This window comes from Trachemys scripta, chromosome 25 (genome assembly GCF_013100865.1).
Source record: "Trachemys scripta elegans isolate TJP31775 chromosome 25, CAS_Tse_1.0, whole genome shotgun sequence".
Lineage (NCBI taxonomy): Eukaryota > Metazoa > Chordata > Testudines > Emydidae > Trachemys > Trachemys scripta.
Window position 1 is genome coordinate 2,296,194 of NC_048322.1, and position 14,972 is coordinate 2,311,165.

At 52.3% G+C, this 14,972-nt stretch overlaps 1 protein-coding gene and 1 long non-coding RNA gene across 10 annotated transcripts in view; one reads left to right on the plus strand and one right to left on the minus strand.

Annotated features, from left to right (window-relative positions):
• The first annotated feature begins 92 nt into the window (after positions 1 to 92).
• Positions 93 to 13,106, plus strand: LOC117870091. Its single transcript, XR_004643919.1, has 4 exons — positions 93 to 167; positions 10,005 to 10,099; positions 11,618 to 11,761; positions 13,018 to 13,106. It is a non-coding gene; the product is annotated as an uncharacterized LOC117870091 (long non-coding RNA).
• LOC117869994 (zinc finger protein 436-like) overlaps positions 1,925 to 14,972 on the minus strand; it is a 48,121-nt gene continuing 35,073 nt past the window's right edge. For 4 of the 9 annotated variants that reach the window (XM_034757119.1, XM_034757120.1, XM_034757112.1 and 1 more), the window contains 6 exons: positions 13,581 to 14,783; positions 6,524 to 6,646; positions 6,162 to 6,241; positions 5,630 to 5,735; positions 5,328 to 5,421; positions 1,925 to 1,977 (listed from right to left, as the gene is read on the minus strand). In XM_034757119.1, the coding sequence (XP_034613010.1) occupies positions 13,774 to 14,783 (1,010 nt within the window). In that variant the 3' untranslated portion in view covers positions 1,925 to 1,977; positions 5,328 to 5,421; positions 5,630 to 5,735; ... (1 more) ...; positions 6,524 to 6,646; positions 13,581 to 13,773. Of the gene's footprint in view, positions 1,978 to 2,312; positions 2,543 to 5,327; positions 5,422 to 5,629; positions 5,736 to 6,161; positions 6,242 to 6,523; positions 6,647 to 12,625; positions 14,784 to 14,972 lie in introns of those variants that run through there. The other 5 variants (XM_034757114.1, XM_034757115.1, XM_034757113.1 and 2 more) reach the window with 5 other exon arrangements.

Sequence of the window (14,972 nt, forward strand, 5' to 3'; positions counted from 1 at the left end):
CGATGCATAGCCTGGCTGGAAGCTTCCCCTGTCCCTGGCTCCCAGCTCTGGGACAGAAACATCTCCATCATCGTACCTCTAGTTTCCTTCCTAGGAAGGGGCTCCCCAGAGATGTCCTCGAACCTGGACTCCTGAGACCATTTCTGACAGGAGGCTCCACCCCTCAGGTATGAAGAGAGCATCAGGGAGTCTTGATCACATGGCATTTCTGGTCTCCAGCTCCACTTCCCGCAGCAGGGCAAATGAACCCATCAGTTCCCAGAATCTCAATTCTTTGACTTCCTTCCACTCAGCAGTGGGGTTTCTCCAGCCCTCTCACCCCACCTGTCAGCCTCTGAATGATGAAGGGCCTGAATGTTAGTCACCAGAATAAGCAAACTCCAGTTCTGGGCAGTGGGTCCTGTGTGTACTCAGCCCCTCTGGAAACCAGGTCTGAAATGGGGGGCAAGGACCCCAGCCCAGTAACAGTCGGAGTGGGAAGAGCAGGCCTGTAACAGGGTGCTTTCCTCTTGGCTGCACAGCCTGGGGCCTAGCCAAGCTGATTATAGAATGAGCCCTAACTGAGAGGCAAAAGGAGAGGCCAGCACCTCCCCCTCCCCTCTGGAGCATTGCTTATTATAAACTTTCAAAAATGAACACAGTGGAGTCGCATCTTACACGGGGGTTAGGTTCTGAGGTCAGCGTGTAAGAGGAAGATCACGTGTAACTCTTCTGCCCATTTGAGTTGGCAGCAATAAGGGCCGGGTTCAGTATCTAGGGGTTCCGTTTCAATAACGGAATGCAAAACTGGCTTGAGCCCCCACCCAGTGACCTGGGACAACTACATACCACCTCCCGGATGCCTCTAAGAGGCGATACTTCCCCTCTCGCAAGCACGGAGTCTGAGTGTAGCAAAATCCTTTTAATAAAGGAGGGAAACAATGCAGCATTATACTGGGGAAACACCACAAACAGGATTCATAACACAAACCATAAGCAAAAGACCCACCCCCAAGTAAGTTTGGCAGTATTCTTTTCCCCTCAGGGTCTTAAGTTCAGCAACCCCCAAAAAAATCACCCAAAGTCCAACACCCCAAAAGTCTCTGTCCCTGGTCAGTGCAGCCCCAGAGTTCAAAAGTTTATCTGCAGAGTTTTACCTCCCAGCTTGGGGGGGGGGGGGTGCATGCAGTGGTGTTAAGGGGCACCTTACGTGGTCCGAGGCTGACTGCCCCGCCTCTCCATGGGGTTCTGCTGCAGCCTTCACCATGAGCCACTCCACCAGCCATCCCACCAGCCACTCCAGTCATCCCACCACCTGCTCTGCCAACCACTCAGCAACATAGCTTTAGGCCCCCCCACAGCAGTCAGTGATTTCAGCTGTTCGTAATTTTAGCTCTTTAGTGATTTTAGCTTGTAGTAGGGGTGTAATAATGCGGTTCTGGCGGGACACAACTGAGAGTGCCAATTTAGGACAAATTGCTCAAACAGGGCAGTTACAGCCCTAGGCTGGGGTTTTTCCACCTCTATGGCAAACCAAACCAGCCAAAGAGGACTTCGGTCTCACCCCACTGGCTAACCACAAATCACAAAAGCAATTCCCTTAGACACTCCAGTTTCCCAGTATCACCACCAGTGTCACTCATCATGGGGACAAATGGTTATGAAAACCAATATCCCAGCAAAAGGAAAAAGTTTCTCCTGATCCCACAGGACCAAGCCCCAGACCCAGGTCAATATACAAATTAGATCCTACCCACAAATCACGCTGTTGCCAATCCTTTAGAATCTAAAGGTTTATTCATAAAAGGAAAAAGATAGAGATGAGAGCTAGAATTGGTTAAATGGAATCAATTACATACAGTAATGGCAAAGTTCTTGGTTTAGGCTTGTAGCAGTGATGAAATAAACTGCAGGTTCAAAATCAAGTCTCTGGAATACATCCCCAGCTGGGATGGGTCATCAGTCTTTTGTTCAGAGCTTCAGTTTGTAGCAAAGTTCCTGCAGAGGTATGAAGCAGAATTGAAGACAAGATGGAGGAGAGGCATCAGCCTTTTATAGTCCTTTCCAGGTGTAAGAACACCTCTTTGTCCTTACTGTGGAAAATTACAGCAAAATGGAGTCTGGAGTCACCTGGGCCAGTCCCTGCATACTCTGCTGAGTTGCAAGGCATATCTGCCTTCTCTCAATGGGTCAGTTGTATAGCTGATAGTCCTTAATGGGCCATCAAGCAGGCTAGGCAGAGCTAACACCAACTTGTCTGGGATGTTTCCCAGAAGCATAGCATAAGTTTGAAATACAGACAGTTTAGAGCCAATATTTATAATTTCAACTACAAAATTGATACACACATATAGGCAACATAATCATAACCAGTAAACCATTACCTTGTCTTAGACACCTTATTTGACTCCCTTTATGCAAGATTTGTTGCTACTACAGGACTTTGGTTGCAACCATGTTCTATATGGTCCCAGATTATATCAGTAACATCACAAGGGGAGACTCAGTGCTGGCACACCATTGGCCCAAAGCAAATTCAACTCAGCAGCCTGTAATTAGATTCCTAATGGAATTAAAATTAGCTCTGAAATTCTAGAGTAGAGGAAGGAGAAAATGCAATTGGTATTTCGGGCTTTCAAAGGACACCCATATTATCAAGTACAAATACCTGTCCACATCCTCTCTCAATTCACTGGGTTTTGGAACCCATGTCCCTTGTCTAGTGAGTGGTACTTAGTTGATGGTGATTCCCTTTGTCATAAAACAATTCCATTGTCCTTGATTCACATAATCAGGGTAACAACACTTTATTCTTCCTGCCCCAATAGCAGAGAAACTGGGGATCCCACAGCAGCCCAAGTGACAATTTGGGCTGCTGTGGGCTCATGCTAGGCCGGGTAGGTGTGCCTATGCAAACAAGATCAGCCCCTGAAGTTCTTTTCCACAACTTGCCACAATTCACCATCAGATGCAGGGTAGAACTCATCCTGACACTGCTTACATGCATATAGTGAAAATGACCATAAAGTACAGTACACACCATATACACTAGAACAGGAGTCCTCAACCTATGGCACATGAGCTTTTTTTTTTTTTTCTTTTTAATGGCAGGTTGTGGGTCCCGGATGCTGCTGAGCCCACGGCCAGCCTGGAGTTCCGTTCACTCAGCCATCATCAGGCTGAGCAGGGACGTCGGTGTGCTGAGCAGGGCTGGCAGCTGGAACCTCAGCCCGCTGCCAGCCGGGGACCTAGTCGCCAGCTCCGCTCAGCCTCCTCCCAGCCTGGGTGAATGGAACCCCAGAGAGTTCACCTAGGCCAGCAGGAGGCTGAGCGAAGCCGGCGGCTGGGACCCCGGCTGGCAGAAGTGGGTGGACAGAACCCCTGCCTGGCAGCGGGCTGAGCAACTCATCCCGCTGCCAGCCCCTGGCCAGCCTCCTGCCGGGATCGCAGCCGCCGGCCCCTGGCCAGCCTCCTGCCAGCCTGGTTGAATGGAACCCCAGACCTTCAGTGGGCTGAGCGGGCTGGCAGCCAGGACCCCAGACCAACAGCGGGCTGAGCTGCTCAGCCCGCTGCCAGTCTGGGGTTCTGTCCACCAGTTCCTGGCAGCTGGGATCCCGGCCACTGGCCCCGCTCAGCCTGCTGCCAGCCTGGGGTTCCATTCACCCAGGCTGGCAGGAGGCTGTGGTCCCAGCTGCCAGCACCACTCAGCCTGCTGGTAGCCCTGAGTGGGCTGGGCAGGGCCGGTGGCTGGGACCCCGGCTGGCAGTGGGCTCAGTGGGACCAATGGCTGGGACCCGAGACTGGCAGGAGCCGGCGGATGGAACCCCAGACCATCAGCGGGCTGAGCGGGACCGGCAGCCAGGACCCCAGACCATCAGTGGGCAGAGCTGCTCAAACCACTGCCAGTCTGGGGTTCCGTCCACCCACTCCTGCCAGCCAGGGTCCCAGCCGCTGGCCCTGCTCAGCCCGTCGCCGGCCCCACTCAGCCCGCTACCAACCTGGGGTTCCGGTCACCCAGGCCAGCAGGAGGCTGAGAGGAGCCGGTGGCTTGGATCCCAGCTGGCAGTGGCCTGAGGTCCCAGCCGCTGGCCCCACTCAGCCTGCTGCTGGCCCTGAGTGGGCTAAGTGGGACTGGCGGCTGGGACCCCAGTTTGCAGCGGGTGAGGTTCCAGCCCCGCTCAGCCCACTGCCAGTCTTGGGTTCCTGCCGCTGGCCCCACTCAGCCCACTGCCGGTCTGGGGTTCTGGCCGCTGGCCCCTTACCAGCCGGGGTCTAGGCTGCCTGCCCTGCTCAGCCTCTTGCCAGCCTAGGTGAACGGGCAAGAATCTGGAGCATGGTCCCCTTAAAAGTGAGAGTCGCCACTTAACCAGGACAAGAAGAACTTGACTCAAGCCAGGCTCATTCTCTGCTTTGATTCTGCCTCCCCAAGAGGAACACTTTTAACCCACAGCCCTGCAGCAGCAAATCCTACAGCCCATTGGAGCCAGCCCCCCTAAGCCTGGAGTCAGGAAGCTGGGGTCAGAGGCCACTTATGTCGAAGTCAGGGAGGGTGATGGTGGATGTGAGCAGGGCCACGCTGCTCCTAATGGCCCTGGCTCTCTCTCATGACACCCTGGACACAATCCACTAGTTAATATGCTGTGGGGAAAGGAGGCAGCTCAGGATGAATGGGCGGGTGCATGTGTTGTGCTAATGAGCCCCTCCCCATCCCCAGGGGGCTGAGACATTGTGCGCAGGGTGGAATATCTGATTCATTGATCGCAGAGCTTTAGAAGGTGATTGTTGCTCCCAGGACAATGCTTGTATCCTGCAGGTCTCAACTTGTCATTGTCTCTCTAGATTGGGACAATGCTCGGTGTTGGGGCTGGTCCCATCCTCCCTGAACTCCTGATTCCTGAACAGCTCACCAGGAAGGAGACAGACCCCACCCCCCTCCCTGGCTCTCAAGTCCTTGGTTGGGTGAAGGGACTGAGTGTGAGCACAATCCCCCCAGGAATCTCGGGGCCAGTCAGAGACAAGGGCTGATTCTCTGGGGCCCTCCTGTTTCTCTAGGAATGAGCCTGTGACTCTTCTCTGAGGACCATCTTCTGGATCTCACAGGAGGGGTTCAGACTCTCACTCCCCAAGCCAGCCAGGGGCCCCATGGTTAGTGCTCAACAGAACCAGGCAGAGCTCTGGCTTGAACTCCCAGCTCCTTCCTCTGTCCTTTAAGGAAGAAGGGCCTGACACTGCATTGCACTGACTGCCCAGACCAAGGATGGCCCACTGGAGGCCCAGCTAGGAGGATAGACTGGAAATGGATCTAAGAGTTAGGGTAAAATTGCCCCCACCCCTCTCATTGGGCTCACCTCCAAGATGTAGTGGAGCTTGTTGGTGTCTAGGGACTTTGCCAGCAGGTTCCCAGCATGGCGTCCAGGAAGTCTGGCAAGACCTATGCAGATCCTGCAAAGCAAGGGAGAGCCATAGGTCAGACTTAGGGAAACTGGGGCTACACCTGCCACAGGATGGGAGGAGGGGTCTCTGGGAAGCACTGATGAGACCCCCAAACACATATCCTGGCCTCTCTCATTCTCATCCCACTGCAGGCAATTAGCAAGGATTTGTGGCAGGATGAGAGCTGGCTCCCCAATCCATGATTTAGCTGATCTACCTGGACTTGGGTGGTGTCCGCCTGCGTGCCCAGGGTGAAGACTGCATGCAGGGCAGCTCAGAGGAGGTGGATCTCCAGCTCCAGCTGTAGGGCAGGTGTCATGGTGCTGGCAAGAGAGAGGAGCCGGTATTAGACTGTACAGTGCGGGGGTGGGAGTGGCACCAACACGGATGTGAAAGTGCAGGGAAATAGGCAGAGGATGGCGAGAATGGAAACTGAGGTACCGAGACAGGGAATGATAAGGCCAAGGTTTCCCAGACAGACAGTGGCAGGGCAGGAATGGTGCCTGTTCCCTGGATCCTGCTGCCCCTCCTGTATCTGATCCTGGGAGTCAGCCTCTCCCCAAAGCCATTGCAATGTTACTGGAATGAAAAGAACAGAGCAGCTAGGAGAGGGAGTGAACCTTCCTGCCACCTCTGCCAGAGGAGCCACCCTTGGGAGGTGACCTGGGAGTGGGAGGGGCAATGACTCCCAGCCACGGGTCTGAGCAGCACTGGGATTAGGGGAACTGGGCAAGAGGGTCCCTCGGTACCTGAGGTTGGCCACAGCAATCAGGCAGTTGGCCAGGACAGCACCGGGTGGAGAGTTATCAGGCAGCTCCCCAGTGAGCTCCTGTGAGACCCAAAGGAGACAAAGGAGCGTGTGAGATTTGGGCCTCGCTGACATTTCCCAGCATCCCACACAGCCAGCAGGATCCCCCCAGCTGCCTCCCACTCCTCCAATTCCTGCCCACTAGTTCTTCTGTCGAATTCTCCCCAATCTTCAGCCCCACCAATCCCTGCCCTCAGCTGCCCTCCAGCACCAGCCATCCCCCAACCGTTGGACTGAGGAGACCCGTGCCCCTCCCGTGTCTCTTGTCCACCCTCCAGCTGCCGGGCACTGTGTCTTGCTCACCACAATCCTTTCTGCCACAGCCGCCTTGCAGCAGTGCGGCTCCAGTGTGTCCTGCCCTCTCTGCTGTGCAGCGAGACACACGGGGTGGATGGCATGCAGGAACACGAGCTGCTGGGCCTCATCCTGTGCCCACCAGGAGTGGGGTTAGGGGAGAGAGAGCCAGTTAGCCAGGGACCTCCCTGCCCCAGCCACACCAGCTGCAGGACTTAGGCCTGAATGGGGGATAGTGGGGACCTGCCTATTGTCCAAATCACCCACGACTCCTACAAAAGCAAGGTCAGGAACAGGGACAGTGCCTGTGGGGGGAGGAGACCCCAGCTGGTGTGTGACAAACACCCCCAACTTGGGGGTCCCAGATCATGGAGGAGAAAGGTCCCCATTAGGGGTGGTGGCTCATGAGGGCCAAGACCCTTTGCAGGGGGTCAGAATGCTGGGAAGAAGCAGGACAATCTCAGTTCCAGCACAGCTGGGGAACATTTGTATCTTTTTTCAGCCCTGGAGCTGCTCTCGGATGTTTTTGAGAGCAGTCTCCTTTGTTACCAAGTCCACCCATTCCTCCTTCTCCTCCTCCTCGGAGTCCCTGGCGGACCCTGCACCAGGGAGAGAAGGGGACAGGGTGACTCCTGCTGCCACTCAGGGGAAGGACAGGGGCATGATGGAACAATGTGCCCCCTTCCCACCTCCAGGACATAGGGCAAATCGGGCCCCACACTCCCCCCTCTCAGTGATGTCAGCCCCCAACTCTTTCAGGAGCCCATAGCAAAGAAACCCCCCACACTGTCCTGGACTCCCTGAGAGGTGCCTCCCCCCCGCCCAATGGAGCACCAAGGACCAAAGTGGCAGCATCTAGTGTCAGTGGGGTTCACGTAGGTCAGGCCAGACACCTGGGTTGGGGACCCGCCCCCATAGCACTGCTTGAGGGCCTGGGCCCAGGGTGTTCACAGCCCCCTCCTCACCCCTCCCTGAGCCCAACCTGGCTCCTCCTTGAACAAAGCAGAAGCATCCATTGGCCACGCTGCTGTCCGAGTCGCAGGCGCTGCTGCTGTCCCATGGGGAGTAAGCTGACCTGCTGGTGCTGGGAGAGGGATCCTCCACTTCCTGCCCTGGGAAGGCTGGAAGGTCCTCACTGACTGGGCAGGTGATGCCTCCCGCTGGAAATTGGGGCTGGGCTCCTGGGGCCACTGCTGCCCACACAACAAGCCCTGGAGCCACCCTGCCCGGTTCCGCTCCTGGGCTGGGTCCTGCCTGCCCAGCCGCATCCTGGCCCAGCTCCATTTTGGCCTGGCTGGTGCCTCTCCCATCTCGGCGCCTATGCCAGGAGCAGGTTTCCTCTTCCAGAAGGCTGGGCACTTCCACCTCCTGGCCCGGCTGGGAGCTCCTACCCTGCCAGCAGGGACGGAGGGGCTGCTCCACTCCTGGGGAAGATGGCAGCTGCTTCCCTCAGGCTCTGAGGCCACCTGCAGAGCCTTCTTCCTGAACATCCTCAGGAGCCTGGCCATCCTGGGACCGAGCGGGGAGCAGGCATGAGTCTGGGGTCAAGGCAACCTCTCACTAACCAGCCTTTTTGGTCCCTCCCCATTCTTGCCCCAGCCAGAGCAGCTCCTCCTCCCCCCAGAAGGGTGCAGGGAGGGCAAGCTACACACACTGGCAGGAGTTCATTGCATGATCTGCTCCTTCTCAATGTTCCCCCTCATCATCCCTGGGGCTGCAAGAACCGGGGAGTCTCATCCTTTTTGAGCACCGGGGTCAGTCACAAAGACGATCAGTCACTTTGGACAAGCAGCTCCCTCCTGCCAGCCCAGGACAAACTCACACTCTCCCTCCCCGCCCAGGCTAGAGAAGGAACAGAACCCAGGAGTCTGGACTTCTCCTGGGAAACCATTCCCCACTTCAAAGTCCCTAGGCATAGCAAGGCCAGGACCCCCTCGTTTCCCATTGATTTCCATGCTCAGCAGCTCACAGGGTCTGGCCCAGCTCAGAGACGCTCAGCCTGGGGAACAGTCTCCCACAAGGGAAGGGCTGGGAGCCCCATTGCTGGGACCTTGCGAAACACACTGGAGATGGCTCTGGAGAAGCCCCTCCCTGGTCTGAGAGCGAGGGGCTCCTGGGGGCGGTTTTCAAATCCAATCGCCTTTGGGAGAGATTCTCTCCCCCTCTTTCTGCCTCTCCCCAGACAGACAAGGAACGCCACAGAGGAACCCTAATGCTACTCACTTGCTCTGGTGATGGAGCGATGGATGGAGAAAGTTCAATGTCATCCCTCGCCCTCCTCCTCACTCTCCAAGCCCAAGGCAGGCTGGAGAGCGGGGTGGTGACCTGAGGAGTTACCCTGCCCAGCCAGCAGGCAGAGTGATGACACTGGGCGATTGGCTGGCTGTGAAAACAAGAGTCTGTCGTATTGCCAAGGGATGGAGAAACTCAGCCAGCAGCTGGGGGTGCAGAACACAGCCCTAGTGTGGGGGTGACAGCCCCTCCGGGATCCTGACATCCCAGCACTTTACACACCTTCCTGGAGTCTCCCAACCTCGCTGGGCTGTCGGGACTGCGACCCCAACCCTACTGATGAGAACCAGGCCTGGGGAGGGGAAGCTACTGGCTCAGGATCACACCAAGTGTCAGAAGTATGGAGGGACCCAGCAGTCCTTCTTTCCAGGCCCCTTCACTAACCACTGCTTCACACTCTCTCCCACGGCTGGCAATTACAAGCAGGCCCTCATGTCCGCTCCCCCTGCCTCTGAGATGGAGTGTGCTCCACTGGAGTGACTGGACCAGGGGTGGGAGTCAGGACTCCTGAGTTCCATTGCTGGGTTTCCTATTGGTTCCATTGCTGGTTGTTTTCCTTTTCCTGTGGGACTTTGCGCAAGTTGCTCCCCACTCTAGGGCGTTTTGAATTCCAATCCTGTGCTCCGAAGTGCTTGGTGTCATTTGCAAATTTTAGAAGTATACTCTCCACTCCATTTTCCAAATCATTAATGAAAATATTGAATAGTACCAGACCCCGGATTGATCCCTGCCGGACCCACTCAGTACACCCTCTCCGTTGGACAGCCAAACATGGAGAAGGGCTCTTGGAGTCTGGGCTTTCAACCAGCTCTGCACCCACATTACACTAATTGCATCTAGACCACATTTCCCTCGTTTGCTTGTGAGAATGTCCTACGGGACTGTGTCAAAAGCCTTAGTAACACCAAGATAGATCACATCTACTGTTTACCCACCTCCACTAGGCCCGAAACCCTGCCAAAGAAGGAAATAGGATTGGTTTGGAATGATTTGTTCTTAACAAATCCATGCTCACTAGTCCTAAGAACCAAATTATCCTGTAGGTGCTGCTGACAAACTGATTGTTTAATAATGTATTCCAGTATCTCTCCAGCTATGGAAGTGAGGCTAGCTAGGCTGTAAGTCCCAGGATTCTCTTTGTTCCCCTTTTAAAGATAGGTCCTGTCTTGTTCATGGATGGGAAAATGTTCTTTTTCAGGGATCTCAGATGAGAACTGGGGCACAGCAACGGATTTTTTAAGGCCTCAAAAATGGAGGCAGGAACCTCTTCTCTTCTGCTGGCAAGAACCCCAGGTACCTAAAAGACAGGGACTCACACCCCTGAATGGGCTTTAAAAAAGGCAATGGTTAAAAAGTTTGGCCCTGACCATTTCTTGTTTCCGCAGACTAGACATTTTAGCAAACTTTAGAATTCCTTGGTGCTAAACACCGAGAAATTCCCCTAGCTCACTCAGGCTCATGACTGCCCAGAGTTCAAGAATTGTCCCTGTTCCCATTGGAAAGATGGGGAGGAGCCTGAGGTACAGAGAAGGGAAGTGACCTACCCAAGGTCCTACACAGCAAGGCAGTGGCAGAGCCAGAAAGAGAAGTCACCAGTCCTGACTTCTGTTCTAACAGACAGCAAACCCTCCCAGAGGCAGGGATCGAGCCCAGGAATCGAGAAGGTGGGGAAATGTCATTGAACCCATTTCAGTCAGAAAATCCTATTCAGACTAAACCAGTTTGTTTCCTGAAATCATAACAAATGGGATGAAACTTCTTTGCAAAAATATTTTGTTGCAAAACAAAAGCATCTCCTGTTTGTCACAGTGTGTTAAATTGTCTCATCGCACACAAAGAGGAGACATTTAGATCTCAAAAATTAGACAAGATGCTTCAGTCTGAGCTAAGTCGTTGCTGCTCTTAACAATTTCAAAATAAAAAAATACAAATAAAATAGAATATTTCAGCTATTCTATTATGTCATAATCTGATCGGAGTAAATGTGATAGGACACCTCATATTATACACTACTCCTAGTGACACTCTCCGATGGATCCCTATCCTCCACCCACCATGAGGTAAGTAGGAGCGGATCATTTTTTTCCCTACTTGAAAGAGGGAGAAGCTAAGGCTGAGAAAGGAGAATTGATTTGTCTTAGGTCACACAGCAAGCCAGTGGCAGAGTTGGGAATAGGACGCAAGAGCCCTGATTTTCAAACTAACCATCGGATCTTGAATTTCATACATTTAATGACCTGAGTAAAGTGCTCTCAGATGAGCTCCAGACCAACAGTGCACAATAATTATTCAGCAAGTATTTTAGGAGAACTGAAATGTTAGAGAGAATCATGAACTGCTCACAGACCATTAATACAGAGAAGCAGCAAAATTTGTCAAACATGACTGGTTATGACTTATTTACTTGGTCTTAAAAGAGAACAAGGACCTGAGTCTCCTCCCTGTCAATAACCCCCTGCTCAGCCAATCAGGGTAGAGAATGAGGACGGGAGGCTGAGGGTTCTCACCAGAGCTCACTGGTGGGGATCACTGCCCGAGCACTATTTCAGCCCCACATTTTTGGGTGGACCTCCCACAGTGGGAGCTGCAGAGTACTCCCCCATGACACACACACACACACACACTTCCTGGTGTTGGGAGGGGAACAGGAGAAAGGACAAAAGAAGCAAGAGAAGAAGAGAAAGGAGGGAGGGATGGAGGAAAAGGTAAAACAAAAAGGACAAACCCTAATGTCCCCAGTGATTCTAAGGGACAAAATCCCAGGTGCAGAATAAAATTCTGCCTCCTTAAACTCGTGTTTTCCATGCCTAGAATTCAACTGTCACCAGATGGCTCAGACTGAACAGGTTTCAAACCTCAAGGAGGCTCTTACCTTCTAAACAGGGACGGCTGTTTTCTAGTAAAATCAGGAAAAGGAAAGAAGAAAACTCAAAAGAGGTGCCTCCTCACGCTTACGTACGTGAACCCAAATACTCTCTCAGTCCTCAAAGAGAGACCTTGAGAAGGAGACTTGCTGAAGCAAAGCCACGGGGGTCTCAGAGGTTTCCATGGCCCCTCGCCCCTGTCCTGTCTGGCTGATGTCAGCATCTCTCTGTGAGGTCATCACCTCCCCACCACCTTTGACCAATAGTCTGAGGTCCTGCAAAAGGCCTTTGTGATGTCACTGCCATACCCCTCCCCTGCTGTGCTAATGTCCTGCCCCTGGCCAGGCACTTTGGAGGTTTGAGCTACTCCATGTGGATGACCCCACTCAAGGAGCGTTCATTCTAGGAAGCAAGCTGGCTAGACAGTAAAACATCAGACGCTGCTCCCAATGCTACACTCAGTTTTTCAGAAATTGGTCAACTTTATGGCCAGAAGAGACCATTAGAGCATCTAATCTGACCCCCTGCATATCACAGGCCTCCTGTATGACACAATAGTTACTTTTGTGGCAAACACATTCCAGAAAGGCATCTAGTCTTCATTAAATGACATCAGGAGATGGGGAATCCACCACTTTTCTTGGTAGCTTGTTCCTGTGGTGAATCATTCTCGCTGTTGACTATTTGTGCCTTATTTGTAATATGAATCCTTGGTCTGGCTTCCAGCCCCTCTCCAAGGGTTGCAGCTGTCTGGAGGTGCCTGCCTTCCACGCCTTCCTCATTCACACCTCATTCATTCAACAGTGCAATTGATTACAAAGTGGGGGAAAGATCTTATTCTACTTCTAGCAAAAAGACATTTTTCTTTTACCTTAATTATACTACCTTAGGGGCCCGCTATAACATATTACCAAGGTTCAATACAAAGTCATATACAAGTTATACAAAAATGCATAATGCAGAGATTTATCTACAACTGCATTGATTGACTGCTGTGTGCAGCAATATAGTGACCCCTGGGTCTTTGAATGAGACTTTATACTTAGGGGGAGGTGAGGGGCAAGTCGGGGGGGCAAGGGGTGAATCAGAGGCAGGCGGGTGGGCAAAGAGGTGAGCAGTGAGCCAGCAGGGGTTCTAGGAGCGGGCATGGGGGTTTCTGGAAGGGGAGGGAGGAAGTGAAAAGAGGTGAGTGGTGGATGGCGGACTGACTAGGAGGGACGCAGCAAGCCAGTGGGGGTAGGGGGTGAAGAAGGGTGTGATGGTGGGGCTGAGCGGGGAGGGGGCGGGTCCTATTTTACTGCTGTGATCTGGTCACCCTATGCGTGCCATTTCTTTCCCCCTCTACAGGCTTCCACACACTGTCAGTGCCTTGCTAGTGTGCCATGCACCATGAGCGAGCTCTTCTCTTTGCATGTGACTGTGAGTGTTTCCCTTGTATGTGAATTTATTCAACAAAATCTTGAGCTTCGTAATGGATACCATGAGTGAAAAGAAAAAGAAAATCAGAGCACAGCGTTTTCAACACTGAATGGACGAATAAATACTTACATATTGAGAACGATACAAGAATCTTACTGAAGTTGCACTGAAAACGTTCAGCATTTTTGGAAGCACTTACATATGTGAACATTTTCCATCAGGAACATGAATAAAAACAAGCAATGTTCTTCTCTGACTGACGACCATTTGGAAAACATTATGAAAATATCCACTTCAAATATGACCCCCAAATACGACGACCTTGTTGCCGAAAAGAGATGTACTATCTCTCATTAAATTTGCATGTAATTATGAAAAGATTTCTTTCAACGAAACAGGTGTTTTTCATTTTTACGATTCATAAAAAAAATTAAAAAATCGTTTGCTTTAATTGAAAAATTCTTAATAAAGTATCACACACACACACCAACCTTCCTTTTCGGCCCACAGCTGTTTCAGTGGGGCGGCGCTCCGGAAGGAGGGTTTGTTTCTGTAGGGCTGGGCAGTGCTGGGGGGAGTTTTTCCACAGAGCTGGGCAGCACTGGTGGGGGGGAGGTATTTCCACAGGGACGGGCGGTTTGGGTCCTCAGTTGTTTTCTTTGGAGCAATATGTCCCTTGCCGGTTTACGAGTTGTGCAGGCCTGATGTATTGGGTGTCTCTCCTGTGTGCATTCTCTGATGTCTGATAAGGTCTGAGCTCCGACTGAAGCTTTTCCTGCACTCAGAGCATGTGTAGTGCGTCGCTCCTGTGTGGATTCTCTGATGTGTGATCAGGGCAGAGATGTGACTGAAGCTTTTCCCACACTCAGAGCATATGTAGCGTGTCTCTCCTGTGTGGATTCTATGATGTATGATAAGGTGTGAGCGCCGATTGAAGCTTTTCCCACACTCAGAGCATGTGTAGGGCTTCTCCCTTGTGTGGATTCTCTGATGTCTGATAAGGTTTGAGCTCCTATTGAACCTTTTCCCACACTCAGAGCACATGTAGGGTGTCTCACCTGAGTGGATTCTACAATGTCTGATAAGGTGTGAGCAGTCATTGAAGCTTTTCCCGCACTCAGAGCATGTGTAGGGCATCTCACCTGTGTGGATTCTACGATGTGTCATAAGGTTTGAGCGCTGATTGAAGCTTTTACCACACTCAGAGCATGTGTAGGGCGTCTCTCCTATGTGGATTCTCTGATGTGTGATAAGGTCTGAGTTCCGACTGAAGCTTTTCCTGCACTCAGAGCATGTGTAGGGCATCTCTCCTATGTGAATTTTCTGATGTCTGATAAGGTTTGAGCTCCTATTGAACCTTTTCCCACACTCAGAGCATGTGTAGGGCATCTCCCCTGCGTGGATTGTCTGATGTGTGATAAGGGCAGAGCTCCGATTGAAGCTTTTCCTGCATTCATGGAACGTGTAGCGTGTCTCTTCCAAGTTGATTGTGTCACGTGTTATAAGGTCTGAGTGGCTACTGAAGTTTTCCTCTCGCCTCTCTTGAGTCTCACAAGAATTGGCTTTTTCTTGGAGTGCACAACTTCTGGAAATATTCCCTTTGGATCTTCCTGATAACGTTCCATGTGTTTCTACTTCCTCAGCATCTTCCTGCTGGGGTTTCTGCTCCTCATTCTCACTCACCATCCCATCACCTGATGGGAGACAGAGAGAATCCAGAATTAGGTCACTCACTGCGCCAGAAAGAAAGGAAATTTCAGAGAGAGGAATGGAAAAAGGGATGAACAAAACAAAATATGGGTGGGAGCGATCAAACCTATCAGGAGCTGATTTTCCCCAAACCCTTCCACAGAGGAGAGAGGAAGGGATCAGTCTTGGTCCGC